The following is a 20510-nucleotide window of genomic DNA, read 5'->3' on the forward strand; positions in this document are numbered from 1 at the left end:
CCAAGAGAGAGGTTCTGGGTATGGTAGCTTAGCATTAGCACCGAAACATTTTGTACCACTGCACTGAGCGTGTGAACAGTGTCCCCCAGCTGGATGCCAGAAACAGTGAGTAATGCTAGTCTGTGGAAAGGTACAATAGGACTGAACCTTCGGGATGCTGCCCACATTTACTCAACTATTGATTGTGTGTGATTAAAGACACACTAGTGGTACTGTGGGAGTAAATGGACAACAACCGATACCTACTCAGTCTGCCAGTCAGTCCGTAGGATTCCAAGGAGCCATTTTAACATGTAACCCTGATCATAGACCCGATCGCTTCTTGCTTCCCTCATTTGTTAGCCTATCAAGCTGAAAGCCCTGCAACCCACCTGTAGATGTCAGGGTGTTTTTTAAAAGATAATGTCTGCAGGTGCAAAAGTCAGCATTTAAAGATAGTACATCTCTATACCGAACATGACCATGTGAACATTTAGGGATTTACATAAATATTTATTTGCATTCCCTATGCATGGTCGAGCCTAGCCGAACCGTCTCCTTGGTTTGATCGTGGTTTGTATTTCTTTAAACCGATCGAGCAGTTGGTAGTGACAGTGCACTAGTAGAATAGAGCTCAGAAAGGGAGGAGAAAGCCATTTGAAATACTGATACCCACAGTCTACATCCAGTGTGTTAGACTAACAAGAAGCTCATATGCCATGCTCTAGTCTAGCCAATGACACTGTATTAATACCAAATTAATTTGCCTCTCAAAATGATTCCAAAATTGCTTGATAAAAAAATAATTTGCTCAAAAATGTGATGAATGCGCTCAATTTTTAGCCTATTGCTGTTCAAATGCCTAAATCATCTGTTACACTCACCCTTCTGTACCCCCTCAAAATGGATTTGTGCTCCCTCAAATCTTCTGTCTATAAAATATAATCACATAACTCGTACTCGCACACTTTAAACCTAGTACCTCTCATCTTACTCTTGGAAAGAAAGTTGGATTTCTAATTTTACCGAACTATGCCATCAAAAGGTTGTTCATTGAAGCATTCAAGATACCTTGAAACTGCTTTGATAGTAAGACTTTTCTTCATAACATTCACTGGCGTTAATAGTCTTAGGACAGTGCTTTTAAAGGGCCCATCTTGCCTACCATCGTTTCAGCCCTTTTTCCTGGATCAGAACATAATAAGGAACCTCAACCCTAAGGTCTATCGCCCGAAGTTGGCTGGGATGGACTCCAGCCCCCCCGCGACCCTGTGTGCAGGATAAGCGGTCTGACAATGGATGGATGGATGGAACCCTAAGGTCTCACAATATGTGGACATTACGGAACTGGGGTTACTATTACTCCAAATTACTTTTAATCATTAACACACTATGCAAGAGAAAATCCTAAAGTATTAGGAAATAAAGCAGAGCCCCATGTTCATTATTGGAACAGTTAAATACATTTAATTGTTTTTTCCGCAACATACAACGCTGCGAGTTTTAAATGTCCTGCCTGCTCTGTGAAGGGAATGTAGAAGGACCGATCTACGTGTTCCGTCATCCTATATTTGTCAGAGGACATTGAGATTTTAGTGAGTACATCAGACTGAAACTGTCACAGCAGAGGAGACCATCTGGTAAAAAGAGGAAAAATTACACTTATGCATTTGATTCATATACTGTATAAATTCAGTTTGGGGATTAATTTGTCCTCTCAGGTTACACCTCCCTCCATCCCTCTGTCACTGTATTAAAATATTCAGCCACAATATCCCTGGTAATCACCTTCAAATTAAACAGGGTTAGTGAATATGCACTCACTTTCCTCTTCTGGAATGAACAGTCCAAAGCATGTGTATAGTTAACTCTAAAATCTATACCATTTGAGAACAGATTACTATTTATTTATATCATTCCCATGACATTGTGGTATTTTATCAGAAAAATTTGTCATGATGTTGGATAAGTCGGCATCCTCTATTATTTAGGGTAAATTAAAAGAAAAAAGAGATGGCAGGTCATTGTTTTACCCAAACTGCCTGATAGCATTTCAGAGACAAACTCTCAGCTCTCCTAACAGATATTTTGTTGTCCCGTACATCTCTGCCTCCTCAACTCAGACTAGTCCAGACGACTTCAAAGATGGCTCTTTCATCCAGCATACCGAGGAGCCTAACATAGACGTAAGAGCAGCCCCATTTTCAGTGAAATGGATGGTAAGATTCAGAGGAACTTTAGTTCATGTGTGTGTTTGTTTCAGACCAAGCTCAGCAGACTGTGTGAGCAGGACAAGGCAGCAAGGATGCAGGAGGAGAAATTGCAGCAGCTACACAGAGAGAAGGTACACTCATGTATTCATGTGTGTATTAATTGTCGTGTCTTTGTGTAGACATGTGTGTACAATAAGGATTTTTTGTGTGTGTGTGTGTTTGTTGTGTGGCAGCACACTCTTGAGACGGCCCTGCTGTCGGCCAGTCAGGAGCTGAGTGAACAGAGTGGCTCCAACGCTGCAGCCACAAAGAGCCTGGTCCAGCAGAGAGACGTGCTGCAGGGCGGCCTACTCAGCACCTGCAGAGAGCTGTCCAGAGTCACCACTGTGAGCACTGCCAAGACACATATCACTGCAGTTTTGTCCAATACAAACCAAATACCATACTGCTACTTTACCAGTGTGCACAAAAATGCTTGAATAGAATTTGTGCGACCCCAGAAACAGCTGGGCTTGTATTCGTTCATCCACTATTGAGAGTAGGAAATCAGTCCTGTATGGTCGTAGTTTCAAATGTTTGGAGCTGCTAGAGATCATCTTCATGCAGAGACCTGACCTGAGGCATATCATGTTTGTTTGTTTGTGTGGCTGACTATCTGCACCACGCAAAATTCTGCAGAAGGAATAGATGGGAAACACAACATCAGTGGGATTATGCATGACATGGCAGTATATGTTTTGTATATGTTTTGAAATAGAGACTTAGGAGAGTGGGAGGAGAGACAAAGGAGAGCGGAAGGAGAGTAGGAAAAGAGTGGAAAGAGAGGGGGAGGAGAGATGGAGGAAAGCGCTAGTAGAGTGGGAAAAGTGATGGAGGAAAGACGGGGAGAGGGAGGAGAGAGGGGGAAAGATGGAGGAGAGGGGAATGAGAGATGGAGAGGGATGGAGGAAATGGCAAGGAAAGAAGGAGGAGAGCTGTAGGAGAGACATAGGAAACATGGGGAGAGGGAGGAGAGATGAAGAGAGGGATCAGAGAGTCTTCTGACCAATCAAAGCCCTCTAACAATACATCTCATCATTCACGCATTCAAACTGATGGGATGAGATAGCATACACAAGGACACCTGTGCTATCACACCACCAATCCTCTGATTGAAGGACGACCAAGGTGCTTACTCCATGGAGAGAACTGTGTTTGTGCACAAACAACTTTTTATTATATTAAGCATTGAGCCAAACACAAGAATACCTTGGGCAATGCCCAAACACACACACACACAGAAATACCTAAAGACCGATAAGTCCCATAACCCTCCTGTTGGCTGGCTGATTCCAGGAGTTGGAGCGGTCCTGGAGGGATTACGACAAGATGAGGGCAGACGTTACTATGGCTAAGTCCAACCTGCTGGAGCAGCTGGAAGCCCTGGGCAGCCCACAGGTAACACAAACACACAGCCAAACAGCCTTTTGGGGGGTGATCCAGGATGTAACAGCATTTGTATGTCTCCTCAGACAGAACCTCCTAGTCAGCGACACATCCAGATCCAAAAGGAGCTGTGGAGGATCCAGGATGTGATGGAGGCTCTGGCCAAAAATAAGCCTCAGCGGAGCACAGACAGCAGTGAGAGTCCCCAGCACTTACAGAACCTGTGTGTAGTATTTAGTGGTATCTAGTTCCGCGGTGGCAGATTGCATCTGACTTAACCACCTGCGTTCCCTAGTGTGTAGAAAACTACGGTTGCCTTCAGGTAACAACATGAAAGTCTCTCTGCAGTCTTGGTTTGTCCCTTCTCAGCTACTGTAGAAATATGACACTTACCTAGAAATGGATCATCTAAGCTAAGCTGAAAATGCAACAACTAAAACAATAGTTTCAGGTGGTTATGCTCAAAATAAACATAGTTATGAATATTACATTCCATTTCTGGCAATAAATCTACCCAGATCCTACAGATTGTTCCCATTTTCAGATTTAATATTTATCTGATTATTTACATGTGACCACAAATGTGTTTTATTATTAAAGAAAATATTATTACAGTTATTCTTTCCATTTTCCATTATCCAGCAGCTTTACCTGGTTCCAAAGCGCTCTCCAGTCGACAGAAGGATGAGGTGAGTTCAGCGCTCCACACACACAGCACAGTACACCACACTCTCAGGTTTCCCTTTTGTCTGCTCTAATTGTCTGTTTAATGTCTTAAACATAATTTTGTAGACAGAATGATTTTTGTAGGGTAAGCAACCAACATCATAAAGTGTCTGTGGGACACCTACTGGCAGTCTGTTTGCTCAAGGGTCAGCATGAAGGCAGTAGCCAGTTAAATACTAGTTGTGCTTTTTGCTAAATACAGTTGGTAATGCGGTACTTTTCATTTTTGTTCCTAGATGCGAACAAATTCATGATCAGTGCCATTGACGTATTGACGTGAGGTAACAGCCATGTGCTTTGCTTTACTGAAGCCAACTGCGGGTGTGGTCAGGCTGAACACAAAGACAATTCTTGTTTTGCGTTATTCGTGCAAATTTGATGCTGGTTCTTTTGTTTCTGTTTGGGAAGGCCACAGCCATGCAGAGATTACTCTCGGCAGCGCCCTTCAAAGCTACCGAGCATAGTTAAGATCATTGTTTTAGCTGGTATCATTTCCAGCAGCTGTTCTGATCCCAACTCATCAGCATAAGTACAGTCCACAATGAGATTTCCGTAGAATGAGCCCAGCTGTGTTAACTGTCAACAGGCAGTGATGGTGCTGCCACTGAGCCCCCTCAAGGAGGGCGACACTTTGCCCCCCCGCCCTCCTCTCCCTCAGTACTACAACTCATCAGTGCGCCCCACACACACACACCCCCACTACTCACATCCTGGCGGTCGCCTACCCCCCCACATGCACCGCTCTGAAGATCGCAAGGCCAGCGCCAGGAACGGAGTGAACAGCGTAAGAACCACTGAGAACTTTTTTAACCAGCATGTCTGCTCCCTCGGCCCACATGTGGGGCCGCCATCCATAAGCACACCAAGTATTCTGTGAGTTCAACCATTGTATCTCCATGTATATCATTTTCACATCTCAAAGCCACCATTAAGGCTGAGTTGATTTACACAGAGGAGATGTATTCCTCAAAAAGGACATATACAATTCATTTCAGTGTTGTTTTACCTTTTTCCCCTTCAAGCCATTCAGCCATCACTGTGATGATCAGACCCGATCTGACCCCTACGTGGACTCATTTGTGGAATTGAATGTTTTATTGTGTTGGTATACACTGGTGTTTTGAGTGTGTCTTGCCTTTTATTTGTAGATATTTACATTTACTAACATTGTGACTTCATCACACCATAGAACTGCACTTTATGTCTGTACTATTGTAATATATGTTGGTCACGATATGTGGGATTTTGAGAAAAGGTCATGCTATTTTATAGCTGTAGTATAACCTTTCTATTCAAAACTATGAGTTTGTAGTCGTAATAATATAAAATATGAATATATAATTTTTTCCTATAAATACAAATTGTTATAAAATTATACATTTTTCTTGAAATATCATATTTCTCTTGTAAAATCATCTCATAGGTGTTTCTCTAGAAACACTCTCCTTACGGTGGGTCCTAATCTGTCATAAACTCCCAATAGATTTGAGATTTTTACCGTTTTGCCTGAGAAAGGTCTCTACGCTTGCCTCTATGGTTCATGAAGCACTGTCTCTGATTCAGAAAAGGTTTTCACCCATCAACACTAATAAGATATTCAATTTGCTGAGAACTGGGCCCTCGCACGGTTCAGCCTGTCAGATTCACCGGCAGGCAGATTGGATAATGTTAAGACACCGGACATCGGTCCATTGGGACTTGGAGCGCGAAATGGCTTCCATTCTGTGGCAAGGTCGTTCTATGGAAACTCAAGAGGTTGCTACCTTTACATTGTGAAGGTCCTGACCAAACCCAAAAGGTGGGGCTTCGACTCTAGTGCCAAATGTATTTTCAACAAATGAGGCACCCCAAAGATTATCAACCGCACTACACCTCAAATTAAAAGGGTACTTATAGTCTATTAAATTTCAACAACCATCTGCCGAACGACAGTCTGTGCTGGGGCCCTAATGATCCTCATCAACAGCGTGACAACCCCTGGTACACAAGTCTGTGTGTGTATTCTGACCAAGAGCAATCTCTTCCTCGCAGCAAGCGCCAGACTACCGGCTGTATAAGAGTGAACCTGAGCTGACCACGGTGAAGGAGGAGGGAGACGAGGCCAACAGCGAGGACAAGAACAAAATGGAGCGCTCTGCTGAGAGTAAGGACACCTCAGCTTCCGCAGGTAGCTCTAAACTTATGTCCAGCTGATGCTGGTGCACTCAGTCACTGCTGAATGTTTATGCTGCTGGTATTTAGTACAACAGCCCAATATTGAGTGTAATATCTTTTTAGGCTCCACCAACTCTTAATTACTTTACAATAATAAGCCATGACAGATCATTGTATGTTTGTTATCTAACAATTTATTATGTCTGCCAAACAAACAAGATGCTCCTCGCCCTCTTAAAAAAGACGTGCAAAAGAGTGAGTCCGGCAACCCTTGAAATCTTTCCCATGCTCACCTCCATCCTCACAGAAACAGCACAAGTATTTTCACGCACAAGGCATCACTGTCGCCACAATTCTCCCACTCCATTGCCTGAGTGGATGACTCCACGCTCCCAGCATCAACCCCACCACTCCAGTCACATTCCATGGTCATAACACAACCTTCCAACCAGGCAGCAACCTTCGCTCCTGAAAGTGAAACCAATGTGAAAGTGCCTTAAAACGCTTGATCTATAAAGGCCATAATCGGCCATAACACTAGACTACATAATTACATCATAATAGTATATAATTTGCATTATTGACAGCTATTACTACCAAGCCTTACATCTTAGTCACGTTTACCTTCTAATAAATCTATTAAACGTCCTCATTTGATGGTGTGGCTGTTTAAGTGAATTGAAGACACATTTTTCATGAGTAAGACATCTCTTTAACCCTACCACTTCCTACATAGCCCTGCTTCTTTTTAATGGTGTCATCCTTGCTAGTGAAATCCTGGCAGACACAGAACGTATTTCTCTAAGCTTATCATTGGAAACACATGTGTATGAGGGGCCGTTTAGGACATAACTATTGAGACACTCTCACACATACTAGTAAAACACTCTTACGTTCACTATTTAAATGCTCTCACACACTACTGAAACACTCACACACATTCTGCACATACTCTGTAAACCTATGCTATTTATAAACATTATACATACTCATATGAAACACGCATACATATGAGAGAAACACACACGCATACATATATACTTCTGTGTCATATACATATGAAATGCTTACGTTCATACAAGTTAAACTTTATACTCGAATACCATATATGAAAAGGTTGTGTGTGTATATATATATATATATATATATATATATATATATATATATGTTTATGTTTAAATGTTTAAAATTCTTCAGTTATATGTATGTATGCTCTTGCATCAGGATGTCCAAGCGTTTCACATGTATTCATACAAGTAATTTCAGTAGTGACCATGAGACCATTTTAGTCGTATGTATAAATTAAATCTTACTAGCATACGGAAGGTACCTCACTTACACCGGAAGCAGGAGCAAAGAGCGTAGGTTTTGAACAGCGAAAAGTACCAATCTTACGGCCTGTAAGATTGGTACTTTATAGATACAATATGCATGTTATCTGTATATGTAAACATATACTATATGTTATATTGCTTTTCCATTGTGGTTGTAAGTAATGTATGTAATTGTAATTGTGTTTGTTGACATGTTTTGTATCTTTGTTTAAATCAATCCCAACAGTGCCCCCCTATCCAGTGGGCATCATTCTCCCCAGGACCAAATCTCCCATGAGTCCGTCAGAGTCCTCCAACATTCCCTCCTATGTCACCCTAAGGAAGCCCAAGAAGCCTGAATCCAGACCTGTAGGTTTTGCCTTAAGCACCATCATACACAACACATTCTTAATGTCACAAACAGGGTAGGTGGAGGCAGGACTCCAACACAGAGTTTGAAAACAAAAAGGACTTTAATAGTCAAAATTCAAAAAAAGCAAACCGCAGACAGGAACCAGGAATAGGCAAGACACTGAGGGTAGGACATTCAGGACAAGAGACACACATGGCTTGAAGACACTGGGAAGGTGCAGGTGATTGGACACAGGTGGAACCAATCATGGACACGGCAGACAATCACAGGGGATGACAGGACAAGGCAGGAAGTGAAGTTAACCCAGGAGCACCAGAGGCATGAAACTACAAAATAAAACAAGACGTGAACCCAAACCGTGACACTTGAGATGAAATTTATTCCTGAATATGTCCCAAAATTTCAAATGAACTAGTGAATGCAATATTTCTGCTCAAAAGATACACTTAAAATAAAAGACTGATGATTATGTTTCTAGTGATCCATCTGTACAAAACCTTCTTTATGCCGAATGCCACCACCACCCTTCCAAACATATTTTGACTACAGTTGTTAAGAGACATACAAACAAACCCCATTTATACCGACTCTGTTTTCATGGTCATGAAGTCAAGAGTCATTCTCTTGCCTTGTTGGGTACAGGACCGGCCGAGGAGTGTAGTGGATCAGACAGGGTTTGGGGAGAGAGAGATGGGTAGAACGAGAATGAGTGTGGAGGAGCAGTTGGAGAGGATAAGGAGAAACCAGCAGGCCTCCGCACTCCGGGAAAAGAAGAGAGAAAACCCATCCCGCTCGCCCTCATTCAGCAAAGACAACCCTTTTATTATCCAACAGGTGATGTCACACACACGCACTGCACACACACACACACACACACACACACACACACACACACACACACACACACACACACACACACACATATACATATACATGTTTGTCTCTGTGTGCAGACTCAGGTCCAGGCAGAGGGAGCCTGTGCAGACCCAGGGGAGCTGGAGGCAGCTCTGCAGCAGCTAAAGGTGGCTCACATGGAGCAGAGCAGGATTCACACAGGACCAGCCCCTCAGGTTCATCACATATTTCTTTTGAGTAGCTGTAAACTGCTGGCAACCAGTCTTTAACGAAGAAATGCAAACATGAAAAAAAGGTGCATATTTCTAATGATGACTGACAGATCATGACAAAATTCTGTTTCATTCTCCAGGAGATGGAGGAGGTGAAAAATGAGCTTGAGGAGATGCAGCGGTATGGGGACGTGGTCCTGCAGGTTGTGCAGGAGCCACAGACCGAGGCCAACTACAGAGATGATGAGGTACTGAAGACACAGCCAGGGTGCACCAATAGGCTATCCTTAATCCAATCACTTCCTTTTACAGCACCTTTCCATTTTCCCATTTGAAAGTTAAACATTAAATGAATTGATAGGAGAAGAAAATGATGTCATTTTTTTGCTTTACTTTCTTCACAAATCCCTTAAACCTGTTCATCCCAAGTTAGCCAATTTATGGCAAAATCCAATAAAATTCAACTTCCAACAGGAATATTGTTTACTCATGTACAAATATATGAATGCCTCACACCATTTGCAGCAGTAGAGTCTTGCTACTTGGCTACAATCCTCATTGATCTGTTGGAAAGTCCTCAAAACACAGCTTTAACAGGGATTACAAGTTAGAAAATATCCTATGCAAATTAGTCCAGAAAACGGCTGGATACCCTTAGTGATTTTATTTGAGGTTTTTGTTTGCCATATGCATTTATTTCTTCACTAGTAACATCTAAGCTATTTGTTACACATCAGAACACTCACAGGGTTTCCACTTTATTCTACAGAAAAATAATTAAAGTATACTTTTTATCATGGGTATGCCATTTTCGGAGCAGAGGCGATAACTTGTTAAGATTAAAAAGACCAAAGTGTCTATGTTGGACAACAGTCCAACATAGACTAAAACCGAAAGTATAGGGGGCTTTAACCAAGCTCCTTCTGTGATTGCACTGCAAGTGTTGTGTGTAATACTCAGGCAAATGCCAAAAATGTAACCCTTTTACCACCGGCTCGTGTATTAAAACCCACCGTATGCTTGAAGATTGGGCCTTAACTAACTATCGAACGTTTTATGGTAAAAGTGACATTTCAAAGTGTAAATACCAGTCTAGGGTAATGTATGATCCTCACTTTTAAGTTGGAGACCATTGAGTGATACACTTGACCTGTAACCCTTTTATAACCCTTCAAGAATAAACACAAATCAATAAAAGCAACACAGGATCTCAGTTTTAGAAAGTGTATTGGCAACTGCAGAAAACACACATCCTAATCTTTCTCAATAGAGAAACAAAGAATATAGAAAATAAAAATATAGAACCCCGGGGTTTTCCCTTTTCTCAACTGCCTAAGTTCGTTTTTGAGTGCACTGTCTTTTATCGTTGGCGCGCTTTAGTTGGAGCTCATAATGAAACTTTCTATTGTACCTCCGTTTGTGGAATATAATCCGGGACATCTGGAAGAGGCCAGATTGACTTTAAGCAACGGTGTGGCGCCTGAAGCTTCTCATAAGATCTTCTCATTATTTACATACATTGTTAAAAATCCCACCATGCATTTACAGGAAATAAAAAATATCTCCATACCATGTTGCTACAAACACTACTACTAGTAGAAGTAATACCATAACTGATAATACTGCTCCTACTACTATAACAAAAACTACTACTAGTATTTATACTACTAAGTAGTAAGTAAGTAAGTAGTTCTACTGCTATTGATATTAAAACTACTACCACTTCTACTGCTAGTACTACCAGTGCTGCAACTCTACTACTATTGCTATTACTTGTACGTCTACAACTGCTGCTATAACTTATGCTGCAACTATTACTAATTTTTTTAATACCACTGTTATTTCAATGGTTGCTACGCCCACTCCAGCTATTGCTACAACTCCACCTATTACTACTCCTACTAATACCTCTGTTCTTTCAACTTCTACTAAAACCAGTACTAATGTTACTTTCTACTAATACTACTAATAGCTCTACCACTTGTTGTTGTGTTATTTCTGCTACTACCACCACTACTACTACTACTTTTTTACTGCTATTTTGACAATAATATCGTTTAGCTTCCTTCTTTTCGTTTATTGTAATTCAGCTCTTAACTTCTTTGGATGTGTTTAAGCTTCCTTCTCTGCCATTTAACATTATAACTAGTAGATTATGCAGTTCAATAATTTTAGCCTTCAACATGCATGGTATTTTCTTGACTCTGTATTTTCAACAATTTCATTTCTGTTTTTCATCAACTCTGTTTATTCATTTCAACTTTACGAATTTATGTATTTTCAGCAATTCTTTGAAATTCTTTGAAATTCTTTTCAGCTTTTATTTTCTGCAGGAAATGCATTTTCAATTCCAATTTCAATTTTTTAATTTATCTATTTACTTATCCACTAACCGAACTCTTTTGTCAGGAAGTAAATAAACTGTATTTCATTGTTAAATTTCCATTTCTGTCGTTATCATTATTTCTTTTAAAGTTAAAAATAGCATAATATGATAGAACAATGGACGTCTTGTTGAACTAAAAGATAGACATCAGTAGTCTTAACATGACTGATGCGATTCTTTCTATTTAATGTGGGAAATCAGTCTGCTTTGAGTGAGATTCCTTGTACTAATTCTACTACTACTCTATGTGAATCCAAGCACATCGCAGCTCTCCGCTTTGTAACTCAGTGGTTGTGTTTCAGCTGTGTGAGAGCCAGAGAGTGGTAATTCTTGACCTGGGCACAGAGCCTCAGCATGTGGAAATTTTACACCTTCGTCCTTTTGAGGATGAAGAAAGCAGAGAGCAAGATCTCACCAGCTCGCCGACAAACACCACAACGGAAAACAGGTGTGTGTGTGTAGCAATTTGTTTATTCTTGTAGCACCGTCGCAGTCCTATGCTTACAGAATACATAGTATGATGTTAGCACAACAAGTACATTGATTGGTGTCAGTCTGGACCATCATCTCGTCATCAGGTTTTTTTCCCAAGCTCGCCGCCCTACCCGGATAAGGATCACATCAGAACTATTGTGTAGCTGGTTGTGAAACAAATAAACAGAAGATCCAGTCAGGGGGTAAAGGCTAAATAGTCATGGTAACAGTAACCCCGGTGGATACATGGCTTGAGGGAGAGGCAGTCACATGCAGCATCAGACTTGGCTGGCTCAAAAAAGTGTATATTGACAGGGTGATTATTGATATTATAGCTGGGGGCTTACTCAAAAAGTATACATATCCAGATAAGCAACATCAGGCCACTGTGTTGGGTTACAAGGGAAGACAGAAGGCTACTAACGCGAATCACCTCAATATATGCTTGAGGTACCCAAATGCCATAAAACAAGCACATGTCAGAATTCTAATCCAAAACACTTTTATAGTATCTGGTGTTTTCTATAACCCCCAAAGGGTTAATATAAGCCCCTTTAAAATTTCTCTGCACATCCTTCCAGAGTGTGACCAATTCTGCTGATTGTAGCTTCCAGACTCCTGAGCCGGAAACACCGAGCCCAGAACCAAGGGACGAGGAACCAGACGTAGCCCAACAGACCAACAGGGAGGAGAAGCTCGAGAAGAGATTGAATTCTTCCAACCAGCCGACAGCAGACAAAAAGAAACCTAGCAACAACAACAACATGTTGGCTTGTAAGTGAAAACTACCTTCATGTGACCTCCAAAGTGTTTTCTAATCGACTCGAAAACGTATCCCTCCCCATGTGCAAATAGATGGTAAATGGACTATACTTATCGCTCTTGTTCTGGTGTGTTCTGGCCACTCAAAGCTACATGTCGTCCTTCAGCCAGTAATATACACTCACATACTGAAGACAGGAGCTACCATGCTTGGTAATATTTTATACAAAAAATATATATATTATACAGGGTAGAATACCACTTTGAAAGATAATTTGTTGTTTGATGCCCACGTACTTAAAACATGCGGTTATGGGCTGAATCTTAGTGAATGCATAGTTGTAAAATCTGTGTTTGTACACCACAAAACCATTTGTGCCATAGAAACTCTTTATCTGAATAATTACCAAACTGTTTATACATTCAACATTACAGTTATTCATTGGTGTTCCCACATATTATTAAAATTACTTGTTGGTCATTTGTAGGAAATATATTCAAGTTGTATTGTAGGTGAGTGGAGAGCACGGTCGTCTTTCAATCTCTGGCTCCGCTAGTTCATGCTGATGACACTTAACTCCACATTGCTCTCAAAGTTGTGCCTGCACTGTCGTGACATGTTAAGGTAGGTAACTTAGCCCCTCGCATGGCAGTTCCTTTCATCAATATGTGAATGCATGAATCATGACACATAATATAAAAGTGCTTTGAGTGTTTGGAATAATAGAAAAGTGTTAGGGCTGTGTTGTGTTCTGAACTCAAATGAAACACTCAGGAGACAGGAAAAGGTTAATGCCCTGCTAGGAGTTTTAATTGTCCAAAAGTCCAGTTATCCTTACTGTACATTTATACATATGGATCCAGAAGAGCAGTCAGCGTGTGCAAGTTGGTAGCCGAACCAACAATCCAGACGAGTGGCGACGATGGGCGATAGACAACTGCAGATCTGAAATGAGGCAAAAAAATAAACAAGCAATCAGAATGACTGCAGAAAAAAGGTTCTACAAGGTACGAACAGCAACAATGTAGTTTTTAGTTCTTTAGGTACTTGAAGGCTCTGGTGAAGATTTCAAAACAGTGAGCGTCCACACCCAGCCAGCTCATTACCAGGATGGAAAACACATGAGGAGGCCTTGAGTGTCTAAGTGACAGGGTGACAATTGCGCAATGGATAGCGAGCAGGGACTCCGGTGGCAGAATGCGGAGTTGGCGGTTTTGAAACTGTAACCAAAAGAGAAATGCTAGTACAAGTCAATTTATAGCTAATGCAATTAGACAGTTCAATTAGAATATATTGAATATATCAAGTGCTTCTCTTGGGAAAATGCAGATTCAAAACATCAGTGTTTTCTTGATCTTGCACCTCACACTCTTAATAAAATTGATGCTAACATTTTTAGACTCAAAGTCCGTAGATCTAGCTCAAAATAAATCAACAACAGTCTTAAATGGGTTAAGGCCCAGACTTGGGCCTACTACTGGGTAAGTATGCACCAACTAAGTCACAGACAATGACAAGACTATAAAATCAACTTTTCTTGACACTGCAGAAGAAGAACATTGCAAATCCATTCTACTACAAAGCTCCTAAGGCCGGACAGCATCCTCCAGTGGGTAAACAATGAAACTGCAACTCATGTAATGAAAATGGAATCTGGGAAGACAGACATTCATTATCTATAATGTATGAAATACAAAGTCATTCTAGTCCTCTGCACTTCAAAGACTAGTGCAGTGAAATTTCAAAACTTGCCTTTTCAGAATGGGCCCGTGGAGTTGCTGCTTGTAGCTTCCTGGAGCACCATTCGTCCAAACAACTTCACACTCAGCAGTTTCCTTGGCTCCTCAGCAGTACGCATGACCTGACAGTTTAATCATACACCCAACACAAAAAAACAGTGCTTGTGACCCAAACTAAAATGCCCCATAAGAGCTATAGATTCATTACGATGTGTAGATATGAAAAGCATTGAACTTTTGGCAACTGATCCTCTTTGTTTAACAGAATGGTCGATCGAGTCAAATCATCAAGAAGTACAGACACACAGCTCTCATTTCCCTTTTGCTCAAACCAGACAAAGATCCGACCCTTACCTCTGGCTGTAGGCTTACAACCTCATTGGTTGTTGCCCAAATAATGAGCAAGTACTATCCAAAGAGTTCGAATCAGTCATCTTTTAATCCCCCAAGAGCAAACAGGTTTTTATAAACATAACTCAATACGCAATATATATTCATCCACTTCAACCTATTCCAGAGAAACAACCTCAACACCATCACTGGACGCATACAAGTGTTTGAAGAAATTATTAAGTCATGCTTAATATTTCTTTTTACAATTCTTGATAAATCTGTTTTGGTGGAGTTGTTCTTTAAGTGGATAACAATCAGTATGTCCATTCCATTATATGTTGCTATTTTCTTCCAATGGCAGTTGGACCACTATTTGACAAAACATACATTTTCTCCCAAAACTTTATATTATATATATTTATATTTATATTGCAACATCCTGATTGTTTGTCAGGCTTGGTGTGCTGGTGCAGTGTTTGTCCAAAGGACAGGCAGAAATCGAAGGTTTGCCCCACAGAAATCGTACCACAGGTTTGCCCCACAGAACAGAATAAAAAACTCAACTTCAGTCTTTGCTTCACCAGCTACTGGGACTTTCTTAAATTCCAACCTTTCTTGTTGTGTTCTCTGGGCTCCTTAAATAAATGTATCCCAATGTAGCACAACCCTGACTTTCATACGAGGTGGCCTCCTCTACTTTACAAGTGTATGGAGTGTGATCTTTACTGTATTTTAACTCTTTAACTTTTAGCTCCTATCACTATTGTTGAGATACTGTTGTTCTGTTTTAGCAACAATAAGATAAGAAAGTAAAAATGATCCCGTCCTCTCCTCCCTGCAGCACAGACATTCACCCTGGTGAGCAGTGACACGTGAGCAACGCTGGCTTCGACATCCACTGGCGTCCCTTAAAGGCAAAATGTAGCTCCACGGCATCCAGCTTTTACAAGACGACTACTTTGATTACTACTACTATTAGGCCACAACCAGACCAAGACTGAGAGGATGACCACCCTGCAGACGGACTCCTCGCAGATGGGCCGCCATCTCTTTCAGACAGAAGTTAAAGGCAAATTAACTGTTTCTTTACCACATGTTTGATCTTTCCATACTGATACAACCCTGACCAAAACACCAATTCTATGGAGTGAGATTTGTCTCAAAACATGTCAGCATAAAATTAAGATTGTGAAATGGTTAATGCATAAAACATGATCTCCGTTTTCAATTAAATAAAACTCAGCAATCCAAGAAGTTTTCTTTACAGTCCGGATACTTTTTCTGGATTCAAAACAAGTGTCTGTCTGTGTATTATCAGGAAGCCATACCAGGTATATAATTGAAAAGGAAGTGGTAGATAAAGGAAGATCAAGTGTCAACTGATAAAAACATACTTAAAAGGTAGGGAGTGAGTTTAAGTGCTACTTTTAATTAATTTGAAAATTAATCAGTATCACATTTGTTACTTTTTTTAACAAAGTCGTGTTCCCATCCAGATATTTTTTCTTATCTGAAAATGGCTGCGAGTACTTTCAGAGGAAAATGTTTTTTTAAGTTGAGAGTGTCAGGTGCATGCGGTGGAAGTAAAAATCTTTGCAGTTGCTCTGGATGAATGGAAAGCTGAGAAACGTATGGGAGTGAAGACATACCAAATGGTCTCTGTGTGCTCACTTTGTGAGTGAGGAAATAGATATCTAATAATGAGTAACATCACTTGGTTGTAGAGCTGAAGTAGGATGAGACCCTGTGCGGTAGAACCACAACAATTAGTTCATTGTATTTGGGCTACATTTCTTCCACTGGGATTGGATTGTTTGCTCAACAGGGACAAGCGCCAAAATATTCTTCAGGTCACAGCTACACGTGTGAAGCGGGTATAGCAGCTGATCCACAGCCTGGGTAGTGAGCTTGATTGATTCTGTATCTTTTTCAACAGTAAGACGGACAACTATTACAGATGTCTGAATATCAGTGTAAAGCATTGTAAAATACCATTAAAGCCCCTGCGTCCTGGTCCAAAAGGAACTTCTGATGCAGAAAGTCTGTGTGCATGTCCTACTGGAATGATTCACACCAATGCTTTATCACAAACTTTCAAAAATTATTTCCTTCCAATCAGTCAGGGTTTGTTGTGCACATGTTAAGTGTTAACATGTGCACATGTTCTTCTTAAAGAAGAAAATATTTAAAGGCTTCACACCCAGCGCAGTGTCAGAAAGAACTGTTTACCACTGCAGCCTCTTTGATGACTTCTTTGTGAAGTTGTGAACTGCACACAATATAAACTGATTAACCCCAGAGGGCCATACAGTCTGTCCACATGCAAAGTCCTCTGTCCCAAAACGGCTCAGGAAAAACGCCCCCATATTTAACACTCGGTAGTGATATGTTGGTTTTGTGTTTTTCTTTCTTCCCCAAGGCATTTCACAATCGTGATTTTATTTTGAGATTAATATAGCTCCATAGAGATGTGTTGACACACACACACACACATTCGCAGAACCTTTGATACCTTACCTAACCTTATTCAATTAATGTTAACATAATAATTTTTAGACTATTCTAATGATCCAGAGAAGGGGATATTTGCTATCACTGAGTTCTTTGAGGTGAGTGTACACCTGCATATAGTCTCTCCATAGATGGGGTAAGCACCAAATCTCAACACACATGCAGTGCATTACTTTAACCCTAAAGTGACCACTGATGCTTTCGAATTTTAACCTGCGCAGATTTTTATTAATTGTGTTCATTTGAGACCAGAGGCTCCCATATCACTATATTTTCTCTCTGTACCTGAGACATAAGATATTGTCCGTCATCGGATATACAGATATAAATATATAAAAATAAAGCATTTTTTACTTTTACAACAAGGTACCACTTCATGCTCTGCTTTTTTGGACAGAAATAAGTGTTTTGCATACATTGTGATTATTTTTGTGACCTGAAGTCTGTTAACAACACATTCAACCTGATAAATGTGTTGCCAGTATGCTTTTGTCAGTTACGTCGCCTTGTTTTTCTCTTTGCTGTATATTACTTAGAAGATATAAACACAACATGACACAGATTACGTGAACAGATATTTTGAGTTGGAATCTGTCATAGTGTTGAGGAATTGGAGAATAGCACATGTACCAAGCAATAAGTCGTATTATGGAGCTCCAAGACATTAAATCAACTTAAAATAGATGTATAAATTGTAAAAAGAAATTAAAAATAAAACAAAATAAAATAATTTATATACACACTGAAAAGAAGAGTGAATATTCTAACTATCAGAGGTATTAATGTTGTAGGTTCAATATGCAAAGTTAATAGCCCATCTGTTTTATATCATGTGAAATAAATGTTGATGTTCTTAAAGTATGTCTTTTTATTTGTTTTTATTTTGTCTGCTTGTTACTTCAAATGAATACATGGAGGAGGATCAGGTCCAAGTCCAAGATCCAATCACATACAATGTGTGGTCTCCTAACATTAATGTAAACACAACGAACAAAGCGTGAGTGTTGCATGGTGCTTGGTGTGTCTATAGCGCTCATCCTTATCAGGCCTGTGTCTGCCTGGTTGGCACATTTTGCTTTTGCTTTCTGACCTTGCACTCCTCCAGACAGTGACTCTCTAAATGAGCACTATGAAAGAGCTTTTGATTATCAAGAACTAAATCTTTACTGGAGCAGTGTCTGAAGAACATACAAGTGACTTCGACACTTGTGTTTGCAGTGGACATATTTAGGCCAGGGAATTGTCTATAAAATGTTGAGTAACCCCCCCCCTCCGTTGAAATGAACGAATGACTCGAAAAAAGAATTGTTCATTTTATCAACGAGATTCAAAGAGCCGAGTCAGTAAAATGATCCAAACTTCCCATCACTTCTCATCATTTCATCCAGTTCACACGCCACATCTTAAGATGACGGTGTTTAACCGCCTCAACCACCGTATGTTCGTTAATCAACATACGGACGAACACATGTGACAGGTGGAGGCTTTTGATAGAACTGCTCAGTGCAAGTGACGAATGTGGCGCCACAGAGCAGGCGGAGGAAAACCCGGAGAGAACACAAGAGAGAAAAACTGGTCATGAAAACAAAAAATGAACAAGAGAAAGAAAATCGTGAGATTCCAGTTGGCCATGTCAAAAGCATTGCGACTAAACGGAGGAAAAGAACGTGCGTTTAGGTCCCTGGTCCTCATGAAGTCGGCGGAGCTTTACGCCCTTGTACCAGTTATATGCAATAAGCTACTCGTTTTGTCTTTGTCTTAATTAGTTGCACTTGTTTTCATACAAAAGTACCTTTACACACTCATAAGAGAGAATTGGTGATTGTACATATACATTTTATGCAGTCTTGATTTGGGCCTGCAACCATCTCTACTGTACCTGGCAAGACTTCAAATCACTCACAAAGATGGTAATAAGAGACGTTTCTCATCAGCCTAAAGAAGCCACAGCCTTTGTCAGAACATGACTGGCCGCTAAACCCACCAAAATGAGGCATAGACCCCAGTTCGAAAGTTAGCCTTGCTATATTCAATCAAACCTGGTGATGGCTGCAGAGCGAATGATATGGTGCGGCGTGATGGAAGAGCAGAGGATGGACACAATAATGGCCTTTTAGAAGTGCACCATCATTGTCTTGAATGTTGAATTTCTTCAACTGGGTTAAAAAGAACAACCTCTGCTGAGCCTTCTTGGTGATGGAGCTGATCAGTTCATCTCCCACTTGAGGTCCTGGGTGATGATGGAAATGGAAGCCCCACCCCCGCAGAGCGTTAAGCTCAAAGTTGTTTGAGAGCCAGAGAACAAACCGCCAATCTTGCTATGCAAATCACCCTTCAAACCTTGATATCTTGAGAGAGTGCAGCTCAACATTAGCACAGACATTACAGAAGCAGGCCTGCCTTCATTTCAATGTAACAAGAGGGCCATCTGCAGGGTTCAGAGATGAAGTGTTCAGACTGGGAGGTATTTTTAAGTCAAGAGCAAGTCATGGACTGTAAAGTGGTTCAAAAGACTGGTGGTGCCAGCAGGGATGTGTACTATGCTATGATATCAACGGGCCTTTTTTGGCACTGTGGAGTTGGATCATTTTTCTGTTTGTCGGAACACGTGGAGTTGAGAGGCCACAATGCCAAAGATCGTCTATGTTTGTGTTGATGACTCCCTCGTTAAAATAAAAGAAGTTTGCCCCTCGTTGTCGTTGTATTTTAACCGACCTCTGAACCAGATTTGATTTTCCATCAAAATCAAAGTAGGGAATATGAAAGGAAAACTAAATGCGTTTAGCATGCTATCTTCTAACTCCATAGTAGTTATCCTAATTTGTCAATTTTATTTTGATTGGAATATAATTTATTGATACAATTACACCCAACAGTTTGGGCTTATTCGGTTAATTCAATTCAATTCATTTTATTCTATTTTGTATAGCCCAAAATCGCAAATTACAAATTTCCTTAAGAGGGCTTTACAGTCTGTACACATACGACATCCTCTGTCCCGAAACCCACCATCAGCACAGGAAAAACTCCCCAAAAAATGAAAAAAACCCTTCC

At 40.6% G+C, this 20510-nt stretch overlaps 1 protein-coding gene across 24 annotated transcripts in view; it reads left to right on the top strand.

Annotated features, from left to right (window-relative positions):
* LOC120817254 (pleckstrin homology domain-containing family A member 5) overlaps positions 1-18314 on the top strand; it is a 117611-nt gene extending 99297 nt beyond the window's left edge. For 5 of the 24 annotated variants that reach the window (XM_040173247.2, XM_040173251.2, XM_040173254.2 and 2 more), the window contains 16 exons: positions 2103-2165; positions 2243-2323; positions 2426-2578; positions 3528-3629; positions 3704-3812; positions 4260-4306; positions 4930-5127; positions 6375-6510; positions 6717-6752; positions 8058-8179; positions 8826-9017; positions 9137-9253; positions 9391-9498; positions 11939-12084; positions 12718-12884; positions 15787-18314. In XM_040173247.2, the coding sequence (XP_040029181.2) occupies positions 2103-2165; positions 2243-2323; positions 2426-2578; positions 3528-3629; positions 3704-3812; positions 4260-4306; positions 4930-5127; positions 6375-6510; positions 6717-6752; positions 8058-8179; positions 8826-9017; positions 9137-9253; positions 9391-9498; positions 11939-12084; positions 12718-12884; positions 15787-15821 (1812 nt within the window). In that variant the 3' untranslated portion in view covers positions 15822-18314. Of the gene's footprint in view, positions 1-2102; positions 2166-2242; positions 2324-2425; positions 2579-3527; positions 3630-3703; positions 3813-4259; positions 4307-4929; positions 5128-6374; positions 6511-6716; positions 6753-8057; positions 8180-8825; positions 9018-9136; positions 9254-9390; positions 9725-11938; positions 12085-12717; positions 12885-13360; positions 13490-15786 lie in introns of those variants that run through there. The other 19 variants (XM_040173248.2, XM_078101401.1, XM_040173249.2 and 16 more) reach the window with 13 other exon arrangements.
* The last annotated feature ends 2196 nt before the right edge of the window (positions 18315-20510 follow it).

This window comes from Gasterosteus aculeatus, chromosome 4 (genome assembly GCF_964276395.1).
Source record: "Gasterosteus aculeatus chromosome 4, fGasAcu3.hap1.1, whole genome shotgun sequence".
Classification (NCBI taxonomy): domain Eukaryota; kingdom Metazoa; phylum Chordata; class Actinopteri; order Perciformes; family Gasterosteidae; genus Gasterosteus; species Gasterosteus aculeatus.